The sequence below is a fragment of the Gadus morhua genome, chromosome 7 (assembly GCF_902167405.1).
Source record: "Gadus morhua chromosome 7, gadMor3.0, whole genome shotgun sequence".
Taxonomy (NCBI): domain Eukaryota; kingdom Metazoa; phylum Chordata; class Actinopteri; order Gadiformes; family Gadidae; genus Gadus; species Gadus morhua.
The window spans coordinates 19,558,729-19,573,769 of record NC_044054.1 but is presented as its reverse complement, the minus strand read 5'-3'; the positions used below and the strand labels follow the sequence as shown (position 1 = coordinate 19,573,769).

The window sequence follows — 15,041 nt, the reverse complement described above, 5'->3', positions numbered from 1 at the left end:
CCGGGGTAGCTAAGGTTATATATGAACTCCAACCAGATCGACTTAACCAATTAAATGTTAACTCAATATGATAGTATTTACTGTCCATCCATACGGGTCTGAAAAACCTACATTTACTACACTTCCCATGGTACTTTGAGGTCGGAGCTTGCGCAATACCCACGGGCCTGGCACCCAGCGTTTGTTTGGTTTTGTTTTTGTCACTTACTGGGTTGAAAAAAACGAATTGCTGAAGTTCATATACGTTGAGCTTGTCGCATGAGGTAAGTTCAGATCTTCATTACACGTACTCATGTTCTTTGACATCACTCGCGTGTTAAGAGTGTTGTCTTTACGAAAAAACATCAGTCGCGAAGCATAATGCACACATAACGTAAGGCGTAGCTGACAGTGAACAAAACATAAGGAGTCATGCAGTCTTAACATCCTGAGAGCCCAGATAACACGATCTCTGGCATTATGGTGCAGGAAACAACAACAAAATGTGCTTATGCGTCTTTGTAGGCCGAAAGGAGCCGTCTAACGTTACATTTGAGCTACCATCTAAGCTATGTGGTTGAGCTCACTAACCAAGCACCAGCCAGCTAATGTTACAGATTTAAGGAGCCATTGCCTAACGCGTATGGACGATTCTAAGAAGATCTGGGTCGAATATGCTCCTGATTATGTACATAATGTTTGGGTATTAGTTCAAACATGTAGTCTGACTTCATGCAACCACCCTTTTGTAAAACAAATGGTCGTCTGCTAAATGTGGTCTGAAATAAATCTCAAATTGTGTGTTAGATTGTATTTCTGCTTTACTGTAATCTAGTCTATTGGACAATGTAGTTATGGATCATTACGCAGCACAAAGTGATCTGACGTAACGATCCATAAGCTCTTACAGCATTCCGTATTATAAATATATAGCCCTATGTCATCAAAATAAAACACGAAAAAACAGAATCGGCCAGGTCTGGTCCACGACGCAAACCCAGATATTAACGTTAGTAAAATTATCATTGTTTTGACATGGACTGTTTACTCGACATGTATTTCCAAAAATAATTCCCAGAGACAGGAAGGAGGCAGTCTACATTGTTCTGTCTTACATCCGACTATCGGGGGGGATACTAGTAATTATTCAGTAATATATTTGTTCAGTAAAATGTATTTGGTATAGGCTATGGTACAAAACTACCACTACTACAAAAACACTGAATATGTGTTTAAAAACAGGATTATAAATAAACAGTCTCACAGACACTACAGAGACCATATTGACAGCTGACAGGCATATCATAAATAAGGGGAAATTCTGTTTAATGATAACTTGTGATTACTCATACTATTAAACATTAAAACCTGCTGTTGTGTGGCCTCGCCCCAATTTTCCTCTGTTGTCCCAGGTTACTGGGAAAGCTCCTCCCTGCCATGAGAACTGACCACCAGGTCGCAAACCCCCCCTCCTTTAGCAGTTGATGGATCTGCAGCTGGTCCAGAGATGACAGACAGCGCCCGGGCCTTCCTCCGCAATGTTGCGACGGTAAGCTGGTCAACATACTCCTCCTCATCATCACGATCATCATCATTACTATCATGCTAAACACATATACGCTTCACATGTTCCTCCTCAACTATTGTGAAATGTTAATACAAATTCTTAATTTAATCAAAATTAAAGTAAAATCCTACTCGGTTCCCCTGAACAGTTTGATAAGATGACAGATTATAAACACTATATGAATGATCTTGTCATATTCCACATTGTGGTGTGAAGACAAACATATCTATCTATTAATAATTAGTTGCATTATTGCAAGTCATTTGGCAAATATTTTCTCTCCCTAGTGGTAATGATAATTTGTTCAATTTAACATCAGCATTATATATTGAAGAAGGCCTTGCTGTTGTCTCCCTTCCTAAAGATCCCATTTCAGAAATAAAGTAATGATATGTATTCTCATATGGCTTTTATTTCCGTATCTGCACAACTTTAATTGTGTAACAACCTGCATACACATGCGCTTATTTTCCCCTAGGGAATCAAGGACTCCATTTTGGGGATTGGAACCATCTCAAAGCTGGACGCTCGCATCCAGCAGAAGAGGGAGGAGCAGAGAAGGAGGAGGGCCAGCGGGGCCCTGGCACAGAGACGGGCACAGAGCGAGGAGCGCAAACCTGACAAGTAGGTCCCGGCCTCCAAGTGAAATCACACACCCCACCCTTCTTCTCTTGGGTGACCCTCCATAAAAGGTGATGGTCTTGACTGATGGTGACGGATTGTTAACTGTTATTCCCCTTTCCACTTCTCTGCTTCCAGTGAACCCAAGTTAGCCAGTAGGATTTTTCAATGCTGTGCCTGGAATGGAGGTGTATTCTGGGTAATTACGAGTGTATACCTAATACAAATCGCGTGTCTCTTTATTCTTTAAGCAAACATGATGAGATATTTTTTAACATGATGACCTCATCTACATTTCTGACTGAACCAATCAAATCCCCCTTGATTCAATCATACTAGTTCTTAAAATAAAAAAAAGTATGATGTACAATTACTTTAGCTCCAAGAATAATACTAAGCAGTCTTTGTTTCCAATACAATTCTAATAGTCTTTAAACCTATCCTCCTCAGCTCAGTCTGTTTCTCTTCTATCGGCTGTTCATCCCGCTGCTGCAGATGATTACAGCCCGAATCATCGGTATGTACCCCTATCACTAGCAACTCCAAACACAGCCTATGCACGACTAGGTGTTGTGTTTTGCAACAGTATGTACAAACAGAATTACCAGATGGCTTACGCCACACCTTTGATAATCATCCCATTGACTTTATCTTCCTACATACCAGTGGTTAAAACTACTACCTGACATCCAGAGCTTATGTCTACATTGGACCATGTGTCCCCCTCAGGTGACCCGTCCCTCCACGGCAGTGTGTGGTCCTGGCTAGAGTTTATCCTCACCTCCGTCTTCAGCGCCCTCTGGGTGCTCCCCCTGTTTGTGCTCAGCAAGATCGTCAACGCCATCTGGTTCCAGGTGAGGCCTCACAAGGACTAGGCCGTAAATCACAATGCTTGTTCTCGTCCCGGTAGTTTATCAATGAAGTAGGGCCAATGGATCTACTCAAGTATCTCCCTCGAGTATATGCTCGGGTAGGGTTTCCCTTCGTCTTAAGAATCCCTGTTGAGTCTAAAGCTAGGTTGGCTGGATCACAACCCATGAAAGTATCTTGGATATTGATTAGGTGTCGGATTACCATCGGCCATAAAATAACGATACAAGAGAGCTTCACACAGTGGTCAAAATAAGAGACTTTATGTGCAAACAACTGTCAATTCTTTGACCCTTTGAGGGGGATTTTGGTCAATCGCTGTCCTGTTTTGTTTTTTAGGACATAGCTGACCTGGCGTTTGAGGTGTCCGGCAGAAAGGCCCAGTCGTTTCCCAGCGTCAGCAAGATCATCGCAGACATGCTGTTTAACCTCCTGCTTCAGGCTCTATTCCTCATCCAGGTACACACCTTGTACCTTTTACAGGGTCAAAGCGGCTTCAAGGATGCTTGCCGTAACCAACTCATGTATTTGCCAAAAACTGCAATAAATGGGCATTATGTAAGCTGAACTAGTGTTGTGACACTCAGTGTTCATGTGACACTCAAGGTTGAAATTGAAAGAAATATCATGACTTGACACTTTCCTGGTGTTGGCTAACCTTCAATGTATTGTCTGTTAGCTAAACTTAAAGTAAGTCAATTTACTTTTCTGATAAACTTGACGAGTCTGATTTGTTTTATTGGATTTACAGTATGTCTTCAGCATATGTAGCACATGCAATTGTGGAAATGGCAAAACCACCTCTGGCCAATCAACGTTGGTATAACCTTGCACTATGCTACCTAACGTGATTGTTTCCCCATCAGTGTAATGGGGATTGAAGGTGCTCTGTGTAACTCTGTAACTCTGTGTGCTTGACGGCGTGCCGCACCAGGGTATGGTGGTCAGCCTCTTCCCCATCGATGCCATCGGGCAGATGGTCAGCCTGCTGCACATGTCCCTGCTGTACTCCCTCTACTGCTTCGAGTACCGCTGGTTCAACCACGGTGGGACACCGCGTCCGTTCCTACACGCATACATCACCAACGATTTACTCTTCCACGCTTACTTTCTAACATTGCTACGGTTTGTAACTTGTACGGTTTTCAGGCGTTGAGATGCACCAGCGGCTGTCCAACATCGAGAGGAACTGGCCCTACTACTTTGGCTTCGGGTTGCCCATGGCACTTCTGACCGCTCTGCCCTCTTCCTATATAATCAGGTATTCCACACTCTTGTCCCAGATGTCTTTTGGAAGAACAATATCTGCAGTCCTTTAATCACACATATTTCCATATGGTCTCCAATCAGTCGCTCCAGTTTTCATTGCATAAATGATTTTTCTTGAGTGTTTTAAATCTTGGTTTTCGTGTTTTGTATTGCAGCGGCTGCCTGTTCTCTATCCTCTTCCCTCTGTTCATCATCAGCGCTAATGAGGCCCAGACGCCCACAAAGCTATAGTGAGTATAGATAGGTGTGTGTGTGTGTGTGTGTGTGTGTGTGTGTGTGTGTGTGTGTGTGTGTGTGTGTGTGTGTGTGTGTGTGTGTGTGTGTGTGTGTGTGTGTGTGTGTGTGTGTGTGGTCAGTCAGCTATGATGATAAATCATTCAAAAAGAGCCCATGTAGCTTGCCCAGCATCGTCCCGTCACTAACCCACGCGACCGTGTCTCCTCCTGGGTCTCCCACAGCCACTTCCAGCTGCGCCTCTTCTCCCTTGTGGTGATGATCAGCAACAAGCTCTTCCACAAGACCGTCCACCTGCAGACCTCGCTCACGCCTTCCCCCTCCGTCGAGAGGCTGCCATCGCCCCACACATCGCCCGCGCGCCAAAAACCGCCGCCCGCCAGCCACTGAAGGATGGTCACTCGGAGGACGGGCCCCGGAGGACGGGCCCCGGAGGACAGTCCCCGGAGGACGGGCCCCGGACGAGGCTCGGCAGCTGAGGCGTGGGGACAAGAGGAAAAGGATTCTGGGAGATGGATTTGTATTTGGGTTGAGGGTGGTGGTGAGGATGCTGACATTTGATTAAGGACAATGGGTCTACGATTTAATTTTTGTAATATTTTTTTTACTAATCTGCGGCCCTTTTTAATGTGGATTTGGCATGCCCATCACTTTTTTTTTTTTTTAACAAGACTGGATAATCGAACTGACTTGCCTGTGCCTCTCACTTAAATCCCATTTTAATTATTTATTCATTTTCCGGTTATGTGCCATTTGTAATGTCCCTCTGTTAATTACCTACAGCACAAGATTTTATCCATGGTGTTCAGAAAAGGTTAAAGAAATGGAGTGATGTACCCTGAAAGAGGGTGTCTTTGTGTTCTCTTTTAAGGGACATGTTTGCCTGTAAAGAAAGTAAGCACACTTGTAGTTGAGCTTCGTTAGTAGAGATGGAAGAACTTCAACAGATGTCAAATGCAAAGTAGCAGGAGAACAGTGTCTATGATTCCTTCAGAGTAGCAATGCTTTGGGGTCCAGTGGAGCACCTTTCTATGGTATTTTTATTATTAAGTGCTTTGTTTTTAGCTGAATTTCTTTTAAAACCGCAAGGATGCTGGCAAAATGTCAGTAAAGAAAACATTGTATGCCCCGAAAAATTAATCTTGATTTGTTAATTGCATAAAGTAGATTGTGTTGATTTGTACCTCATTCTTCATCCCAAAGTACCATTTCACTCCCCTCTGGGCACCGCAATTCAGGGATGATATGACCTGTATGAGATGATAATGATGTTTCCGTCTTTCCTAGGTAGTTTAAGTTAAACGACTCTACTGGAGTCAGACGACACTGCCAAACTTTTTATTCATGTTTATTTTTATTTTTTTCCATTTATCGAAGTTGATAAAACAACTGAGGGGGAGTAGTGGAGTTAGCTTCTATTCAAGGATCAGAAGGAGACTTTACTAGTCCATGCAGACAGACCATGGGCCTCTGGTTGCTAGTGCTGCCGATGATGACTGTGTGTTATGAAGGTGTAACTTGAAATCCACAATAAGTCAATCACCATAACTGACTATATTTGTAAGGGATTTGGAAGTGGCCATCTTTTGGAAGAGGTGACATACAAGTGATGGATGGCGTTTGTGGAGACTGATATTTGTCAGTGAGGTTTTGTAAAAGTAACATGTCTAATTTCAATAAAATTGGTCAGTATTCTACATTTCCTGTTTCCCTTATTACACGTCGTATTTTTAAATTCTCGGAATATAATATTTAGAGGATCAATGTTTGCTTTAATAAAAAAACATATAAAATAGCCAGTTAAACAATTCAGAGTGGCTTATTTTTTTGCATTAGTGGTGGCCTTTTTACTTTATTACAGTTAGTTCAAAAAGGTCAAAATCGGATACTTAAACTAATTCAATGTGTGATCGTGTTCGCCGCCTGGAGGACAACAACCTTCTCCTGAAGACTGCTTAAAAGAAAAGGACCGGCTGGAGTCAAAATGCTAAGGACACGTCACTAGACTACAGCATCAAGTTTTCCGCCCGGGTTCCGTTTCTACAGCACAGGAACGACCGCGGATAAACGAATCACAGACGTGCGAGTTTGCACTTTAAGGAGCCGCAGCCAATAAACACACTCATGTAGTTGGTGGAGGCGGGATTATTGTACACCGAGGTTGTGTGTGAAACGTGAATGAGATACTGGAGTGGAGAGGAGTGGGTGAGTGAACATACAATTTCAAACCACCTTATTGAATGAATTCAATATTCTACAAATATTTCTTGGCATCCTATTTCTGTAGACGGACTTGCTGTTTTGATTGCACTAAAAGCGGAATAGAGCATCGCTTTCCTTTTCAGTGCACATCAGCTAGCTAGCTTGCCTTGCTAGTCGTATAGTTATAGCATGCATTCATTTATTGATTGAAATTATCATTGATATGAACCCATCCGTTTGGTAGAAGACACAGACTATTAATCTAAAATATCAGCAGACGCTAAATACTCGTAATGTGCACATATATAATGTTGTAACTACAGATGCAACGGATCTTTGTTGGTTTGTTCTTTGATGGTCAAATATTTTTAGGGGTTAGTGAGACGAAACTTTAAATAGTGATCTCATCTGATATTTTTGGGAATTTCTTTCGCTATTTTGGATTCTATTATCGTATTGTGTGTGCGATGCAGATGTGGAATTCCTGCAGAAAAGTCAATATGAGCTTGGCCGCTTCCTGGTTCCAGACGCCACATCAACCTATGCGTGGCCTTATCTGGTTGGGCTGGACATAAAGCGTTGGGAAAAATATGCTCGCATTGATTTATTTAATATATCTCAACTTTTAAAAAGTGCTGTATTGGACAGAGAATCTAGACTCTTTTCTATGCTGTAAACGTTATAATATTCTCACACTCCTGGACCGGGATAAGAGTTTCAACCCTGGTTTAAATATAATGTGCATTACCTGTGTTCCCCAGGTAATACGGTAAGCTGTCCCCAACCTCATCCAAAATGACTAAGTTGGGCTTCCTGCGCCTCTCTTATGAGAAACAGGACACGCTGCTCAAGTTGCTCATTCTGTCTATGGCAGCTATTCTTTGTAAGTAATCTAAAGACGACATATTATTGACATTTGCAGTTGTAGTTTTCATACCTAGTTTGTGGTTATGACTTTTTTTCTTTTCTTCTGTACAGCATTTTCTACCAGACTGTTTTCTGTGTTGCGGTTTGAAAGTGTCATCCATGAGTTTGATCCGTAAGTCCCTGTTTGTTTAGTTGTTTGGATATTTCCTAAACTTTTGTCATATGCCAGCATTCATGACTTCATCAGTCATTATACCCATTGCTTGTCCTCCCAAGGTACTTCAACTACCGCACAACCCGTTTCCTGACAGAGGAAGGATTCTACAAGTTCCATAACTGGTTTGATGACCGGGCATGGTATCCCTTGGGCAGAATCATCGGAGGAACCATTTACCCAGGTAGGAATTGGGAGTAGTGTAAAGTGCAACCTAGGATGCGAAATACTTGGTGTAGTATTTGTATGTATATGCAAGACATTGTCGTCCATGCCTTTTTTGATCCTGTATCAATTTGGCAACATTTCTTCTTTTCTTCCTCAAGGGTTGATGGTCACATCTGCAGCCCTGTATCATGTCCTCCACTTTTTCCACATCACGATTGACATCCGCAACGTGTGCGTCTTCCTGGCCCCCCTCTTCTCTTCCTTCACCACCATCGTCACCTACCACTTCACCAAGGAGCTCAAGGTACAGACTCCAATGAATGCCTATAAGCCTACACACTCCGTCGTTTTTTGATCCAAAACCCAATTCTAAACCATTGACAAAAGTGGAGGCGAATGGCCCCGTAAAAAATGAGCACAGTGAATGATTCTCCGCTCTTTTCTCTGACGCTTGCTCCCTCCACAGGATGCGGGCGCTGGGCTCCTGGCTGCAGCCATGATTGCCATCGTGCCCGGCTACATCTCTCGCTCTGTAGCCGGCTCCTATGATAACGAAGGTAGGGCAGCTCAGACGGGGTATGCCGAAAAAGGCACGGTTTTTCCTCCAGGAATATGGGGAGGTTCTGCTGACATTGAATTGAATCTAACGCCACTGCTGCCTCCAACCCAGGCATCGCCATCTTCTGCATGCTGTTGACCTACTACATGTGGATCAAGGCTGTCAACACCGGCTCGGTGTACTGGTCTTCCATCTGTGCCTTGGCTTACTTCTACATGGTAAGCGGCAGCTAGAGGCGGCCAGCGAACAAACGGCACTCACCAGCTCCCGAAACGGCGGTGCCATTTAGCTCTCTTAGTCATTCATTGATATCCAAAAGTGTACCTGTTTATTAGATTCAGATTTAAAGTGTGTGTGTGTGTGTGTGTGTGTGTGTGTGTGTGTGTGTGTGTGTGTGTGTGTGTGTGTGTGTGTGTGTGTGTGTGTGTGTGTGTGTGTGTGTGTGTGTGTGTGTGTGTGTGTGTTGGGGGTTTTCTCTACACACAGGTGTCCTCCTGGGGTGGCTACGTGTTCCTTATCAACCTGATCCCCCTCCACGTGCTGGTCTTGATGCTCACGGGCCGCTTCTCTCACCGCATCTACGTGGCCTACTGCACCGTGTACTGCCTGGGCACCATCCTCTCCATGCAGATCTCCTTTGTTGGCTTCCAGGTAACCCGCCTTCCACCCTCCACTTCCCCTCCTTGACCTGGGAGAGGTTGCAATAAATTATTGCTGCATATATATATTCGATGTCATGTGCCGATTTTGTTACGGGGCTGATCATAATGACCCAGGTCTAATTGCGGTGTGAATTTCCCGTACCATCTTATGTTTAGTTTTTGTTAAGCACATACGATTGCATTTTACGGCTACAGAAGTGGTCACAGCAAGCTGCATAGTAAATGTTCTGCAGAGCCTTTTCCTCGTGTTGCTAACCAACTCCTCCCCGGGTCCGTGCAACCAGCCCGTGCAGTCCTCGGAACACATGGCGGCCTTCGGCGTGTTCGGCCTGTGCCAGATCCACGCCTTTGTGGACTACCTGCGCAGCAAGCTCAACACCCAGCAGTTTGAGGTGCTCTTCAAGAGCGTCATCTCCCTGGTGGGCTTCGTCATCCTCTCCGCCGGAACCGTCCTCATGCTGACTGGTAAGGGGCGGTGTGTGTGTGTGTGTGTGTGTGTGTGTGTGTGTGTGTGTGTGTGTGTGTGTGTGTGTGCCTGTGGGTAAGGATCTGTGATGTATATCATTCTAGAATGTCTGGCGAAACGGCACAAACCACGTCATAATTCCGTGTCTGACTTGTTTTAATATTGCCTATGATCGTAACGTTTAGATTCCCCACAACTAGTCGTCATTTAATCTTCGATCATAATTGATTATTTCTTTAATGCAATTCCTGCCGTGCATTTTTAAACTTTTGCTTGATGAGAGGCCTTTAAGGGGGGGTATCTGAGTTGTGGGTCCTGGTGTCTTACTGTATGCGTGTGTCTTGTTGTCATCAGGTAAGATCTCTCCCTGGACGGGTCGCTTCTACTCGCTGCTGGACCCCTCCTACGCCAAGAACAACATCCCCATCATCGCCTCCGTCTCTGAGCACCAGCCCACCACCTGGTCCTCCTACTACTTTGACCTGCAGCTGCTGGTCTTCATGTTCCCCGGTACGTAGAGAGACACCCATGCACACACACACACACACACCCCACATGTGGATCACCACGATAAATAAGGGCCTGGGAAATCTAGTGGTTAGGGCAGTTTGACCCCAGCTCTGGGTTCGATCCCCAAGGTCCATGTTATACCTGTACGCATCCCTGAGCAAGCTACCCGGGCCCCCACCTGCTCCTCAATGACGTAGATCTGAACTCACTGCAAGTCATTTGGGTCAAAATCTGCTAAATGGTTCAATAGTTCATAGTTGTGTTCGGGCCATTCCTAGACGGTGTGCTTTTACAACTCATGAAGAATAATAGTTTATTATTGTGTAAGATATACTGTAGTGTACATGTGGGTGCCTCAAAATGGACTTTGAATTTACTAGTTCAACATCTTAAAGGCTTTAGTACTTTCATTGCTGTATAATTGACCCTCTCTTATTTCCCTGAACTTCCAGTGGGTCTATACTACTGCTTCAACAACCTTTCCGATGCCCGCATCTTCATCATCATGTATGGAGTCACCAGCATGTACTTCTCCGCCGTCATGGTAAGGCCTTAACGTGTATACTCAATCTCCTCAAACCTAACACTGCTTACCTCCAGTCCTTCGTGGTTTTGGATCCCAACTCATAACCCCTTTTTAGTTTGATGTCAATGGAAAGTGCATATATTTTAAACCCTCAGGCGATTTTTAGTATTGTATAAATACTCAAATGTATATTAATTTAGATTTAAGTCAATAATTAAAGGTACAATGTGTAACATTGACACAGAGCGTTTAAAATTGTTACAGCCTGTATTCAAAAATATTGGAGAAAGTTGTCTCGGGGATACTCGGAGAGTAGTGAATCATAACGCATGATATACCAGTACAGTGCACGTTTTACACATAGCTCTAACTACCTTTCAATAATTATGGCTTGTTGAATAAATGACAACATGGCTTGGAACCAGCCACCCCACCATTCTTCCCCTTTGCAGTGGAGGCAGGGGAAAATTTCAGCCTCGAACATCAGTCATGCTTCTAAAAAAAAAGGGTGGAAGCCATGTTTGTAGTCCTTGACGCACCACATTCTCCATCCTTCCAGGTGCGTCTGATGCTGGTGCTGGCCCCAGTCATGTGCATCCTGTCGGGCATCGGCGTGTCGCAGGTGCTGACCACCTACATGAAGAACCTGGACGTGAGCCGGCCGGACAAGAAGAGCAAGAAGCAGCAGGACGCCACCTACCCCATCAAGAACGAGGTAGGCAGAGCCCGGCTGCCACCAGATGGCACCAGCGTTCACTTCTGCATGGCTTTTGGTTTATTTGCAGAATAATAATTTTCTGGACCCTAAAGCACACAACAGAAGAGTTGTTGACACAGTTTGTGTACATTGGTAGCAAAGTGTAATTCCTTTTAAAAAGTTGTGCTTTTTAATAATTCAAGGTTTATTTTAATCGGCTTTGGCAAATTGTCACTTGACATGTCGTCACAGAACAATTTGCCAACATTGTTTACTTAAGGGAGAAGCCTCACAGTAGCAGACCTCTCGCTAGGTGCATAGTCGCATTGCGTGTTATCGGCGCATGTCAATATTTGAGCGGCTCGGAGTTGAACCACCACCTTGGTGTAGATGTGGAAGGTGTGGTAGCAGAAATCCTCATGGAACCTAACATGCATTTACATTCCTGCTGTGCCGATATTTAACGACACGTTTTATGTTTTTATGAATGATTTAGGACCCTTTTTTGAAAACGATCAAAAACCCACATTATCATAAAGTTTTTATTGTAGTAGTGTAATGCTAATAAGCAATTGAAAGCGTAACATAATTGTAAACAAAAATGTAACTGGTAATAAACCACACTTTATTTAATTGCCTTAACTCAACAAAAGGACAATAAAACGTATAGAGTTAATGTGAATATAACTATAAATATGAATATAAATCCATCAAGTCAGATCTTTCATATTGTGCTCCTGCTCCAACAGATGGCATCACATCACGTCCGTTAAAGGTCATTTTGTTAACCCCTCCTTCACGTCCCCGCCCTTCCCTCCCTCTCCACTAGGTGGCCAGTGGGATGATTCTGGTCATGGCCTTCTTCCTGATCACCTACACCTTCCACTCCACCTGGGTGACCAGCGAGGCGTACTCCTCCCCCTCCATCGTGCTGTCAGCCCGCGGTGGCGACGGCAGCCGCATCATCTTCGACGACTTCAGAGAGGCCTACTACTGGCTGCGCCACAACACCCCCGAGGTGAGCCCCCGTGCGGGCAGTCCCGGGCAAGCAGCCCCGTGCAGTCAGAGAGTGCCTGTGCAGCTAACAAGTTCAAGTTCAGCGAATGAATGGGCGTTTATCAAGGGCAGAGTTGTAATGGTTGCCATTGATGGTTATCGCTAGATGGCGTAACAGAATACTATTATAACTTTTTAATGGGACTGGGTAATTATCGTCTGTATGTTCCTTCTAGTGTTGTTTAGGCCTTTGTTCAGAAAAAGCAAACCAAGCACCAGGGTTTTAGCAATAATCCAATACAATAGAGGCCTAGCATCTGACAGGTGAATAGTTTACCATTCAGCAACTCTCTCTGGTGCCTTAATGGTTATGGAATGAAATGTAATATTGATGCATTTCACAAATTGGTCAAATATTGTTGTATTTAGACTTATTGGACATTGATGTTGAAGAGGATATATTTTACTGAACTTTGCGGTTTCCTCCTGTCTCCAGGATGCCAAGGTCATGTCCTGGTGGGATTACGGCTATCAGATTACGGCCATGGCTAATCGAACAATTTTAGTTGACAACAACACGTGGAACAACACTCACATCTCCCGCGTGGGACAGGTGAGCTGCCCTGCTCCGGGTCTCAATCCCAAACTGTTAACCGCATCCGCTCTCAAGGCAGCATGCCTCACCTTGCCCACTTCTTGTCCACGTGAAGGCCATGGCGTCGACGGAGGAGAAGGCCTATGATATCATGAGGGAGCTGGACGTCAGCTACGTCCTGGTCATCTTCGGCGGACTCACAGGCTACTCCTCAGACGGTAGGTCGGGATGAAGCAGCCACTGCCTGGTTGATTGGCTGGTTTGAATTTCTGGGTTAAGCGTGAGTGGTTGGATTTGAATTGTTTTTGATGTGACATCACAGCTGGTGTCTGGAGTCTCACTTGCACATTCTACTGACATGTCAAGTCAAAGAGGCGTTTTCACATCAGTGAAAATGCCATCGCAGGCAGCAACACACCTGCCAAAACCTGTTTTCAATCGCATGACAAGAAAACGACACAGCCTTGTTCCAACTGCTGCCTTGTCTTTCTCTATTCCTCTTCCTCTCTCCTTAAGGGGGGCCTGAAAAAATACCAGTTTTATTACCTGTAACTACATCGCTCTGTAGAACCCCTGTCTTTTCTCCAACCAGGGTGGCAGTAGCTCAGGAGGTAGAGCGGGTTGGCTGGTAACCGCTAAAGTATGCTAGTTCTATCCCTGGCGCCTCCTACCTTTTAGTGTTGAGGTGTCCCTGAGCAAGGCACCTTATCCTTACTGCTCCCGACGAGCTGGCTGTCACCTTGCATGGCTGACTCCACCGTCAGTGTGTGAATGTTAGGCAATATTGTGAGGCGCTTTGGTTGGCCTGGTTACAAAAAAGCGCTATATAAATGCAGTCCATGTACCATGTCGGCCCCCCCCTCCAGACATCAACAAGTTCCTGTGGATGGTGCGAATCGGAGGCAGCACGGACACGGGAAAGCACATCAAAGAGCACGACTACTACACGCCCACCGGGGAGTTCCGGGTGGACCGCGAGGGCTCCCCCGTGCTGCTCAACTGCCTCATGTACAAGATGTGCTACTACCGCTTCGGACAGGTCTACACCGAAGCCAGTGAGTCACAAAAAACCAAACTCAAGGATCCAGGCTCCTACCCTTACGTGCTCTCACGGCTCCCTTTTTTGTTTAGATGCTCTAGTTGGGATTCAGGGGAGACTTATTTTTGGATCCCCTATTCTCGTTGCTGGTGCTAGGAACATATGCGCTTATGAACATATGCGATATGACCTCAATATTTACTGTCTTTCGATAATTGAACACTGTTCTATTCATGGGCATTGTGGCTAATGCTAAGATGTTAAGTTTGACCCCAGTGTAATGCCTTGTATCTGCAGAGCGCCCACCCGGTTACGACAGGGTGAGGAACGCAGAGATCGGGAACAAAGACTTTGAGCTGGACGTGTTGGAGGAAGCCTACACAACAGAACACTGGCTAGTTAGGATATACAAGGTAAACACTTTGCTTTCCCATCTGGTCATCCCTATTGTTGACATGCATGCACGCACGCACACTACTTTACTTTTTGCTTGAAAATATAAAAATGGTTATATTTTCAAAATAAATGGTTATATGCTATCCTTGATAACCAGTGATCTGTTTATTTCTGCCAGGTGAAAGACCTGGACAACCGAGGTCTCTCCAGGACATAATGCCTTCAGTTCCGTCCTCAATCACTCAGCCCCTTCTAGCGAAAAGCACTGAACAGCCTTCCCCTGTGGCCAGACGAATTGGGGGGGAAAACAAGAACTTTTTATACTTTGGTTGGGGAGGGCAAGATGCAGTAAAGAGATTTTGGTTTTGTGGTTGAGCTTCTTTTTTTTTTTGGGAGGGGGGTGGTTTATTTTGTTATGTCATCTGGTCTCAGAGAGCTTGTGTTTAAAAGTATGAAACAATTCAAGAAATATGGAGCAGTGAAGTCTGCCATCATGTGGCCAAAATAAAGTGTTTGAGAGGGTTTTGGATTAAAATTTGGAATAAATGTGACCTTTTGTCCTTTTTTTCACTAAATGGAGCCCATATTTGGAACTTTTATGTTC

General features: G+C 44.6%; 2 protein-coding genes across 3 annotated transcripts; both read left to right on the top strand.

Annotated features, from left to right (window-relative positions):
• Positions 1-121: 121 nt before the first annotated feature.
• ei24 (EI24 autophagy associated transmembrane protein) lies at positions 122-6,239 on the top strand. The gene is made up of 11 exons (XM_030360415.1): positions 122-263; positions 1,392-1,528; positions 2,025-2,170; positions 2,306-2,366; positions 2,618-2,684; positions 2,897-3,021; positions 3,377-3,496; positions 3,972-4,083; positions 4,187-4,298; positions 4,462-4,536; positions 4,765-6,239. Exons 2-11 carry the CDS (start codon positions 1,487-1,489, stop codon positions 4,928-4,930), a joined length of 1,026 nt encoding a protein of 341 aa, XP_030216275.1. The 5' UTR covers positions 122-263; positions 1,392-1,486; the 3' UTR covers positions 4,931-6,239.
• Positions 6,240-6,593: 354 nt separating this feature from the next.
• On the top strand, positions 6,594-14,988 carry stt3a (STT3 oligosaccharyltransferase complex catalytic subunit A). Of its 2 annotated transcripts, XM_030360413.1 has the most exons (18): positions 6,594-6,745; positions 7,504-7,625; positions 7,721-7,781; positions 7,886-8,007; positions 8,150-8,295; positions 8,458-8,548; positions 8,662-8,768; positions 9,037-9,201; positions 9,497-9,677; positions 10,033-10,188; positions 10,641-10,732; positions 11,274-11,429; positions 12,241-12,429; positions 12,904-13,020; positions 13,118-13,220; positions 13,869-14,057; positions 14,339-14,454; positions 14,616-14,654. In XM_030360413.1, the coding sequence occupies exons 2-18, from the start codon at positions 7,538-7,540 to the stop codon at positions 14,652-14,654; spliced, it is 2,118 nt and encodes a 705-aa protein (XP_030216273.1). In that variant the 5' UTR covers positions 6,594-6,745; positions 7,504-7,537. The 2 variants fall into 2 exon arrangements, with proteins under 2 accessions (XP_030216273.1, XP_030216272.1); XM_030360412.1 differs by lacking the exon at positions 6,594-6,745 and having other exon boundaries at positions 7,538-7,625; positions 14,616-14,988.
• The last annotated feature ends 53 nt before the right edge of the window (positions 14,989-15,041 follow it).

What these genes read in the sequence shown, in the direction of transcription:
- ei24 (XM_030360415.1), top strand. Translation starts at nt 1,487, where the DNA reads ATGACAGACAGCGCCCGGGCCTTCCTCCGCAATGTTGCGACG. An exon ending in TCCTCCGCAATGTTGCGACG is followed by an intron (nt 1,529 to 2,024) that starts GTAAGCTGGTCA and finishes ATTTTCCCCTAG; the next exon opens with GGAATCAAGGACTCCATTTT. An exon ending in GATTACAGCCCGAATCATCG is followed by an intron (nt 2,685 to 2,896) that starts GTATGTACCCCT and finishes TGTCCCCCTCAG; the next exon opens with GTGACCCGTCCCTCCACGGC.
- stt3a (XM_030360412.1), top strand. Translation starts at nt 7,538, where the DNA reads ATGACTAAGTTGGGCTTCCTGCGCCTCTCTTATGAGAAACAGGACACG. An exon ending in GTCATCCATGAGTTTGATCC is followed by an intron (nt 7,782 to 7,885) that starts GTAAGTCCCTGT and finishes TGTCCTCCCAAG; the next exon opens with GTACTTCAACTACCGCACAA. An exon ending in TCTCCTTTGTTGGCTTCCAG is followed by an intron (nt 9,202 to 9,496) that starts GTAACCCGCCTT and finishes CCGTGCAACCAG; the next exon opens with CCCGTGCAGTCCTCGGAACA.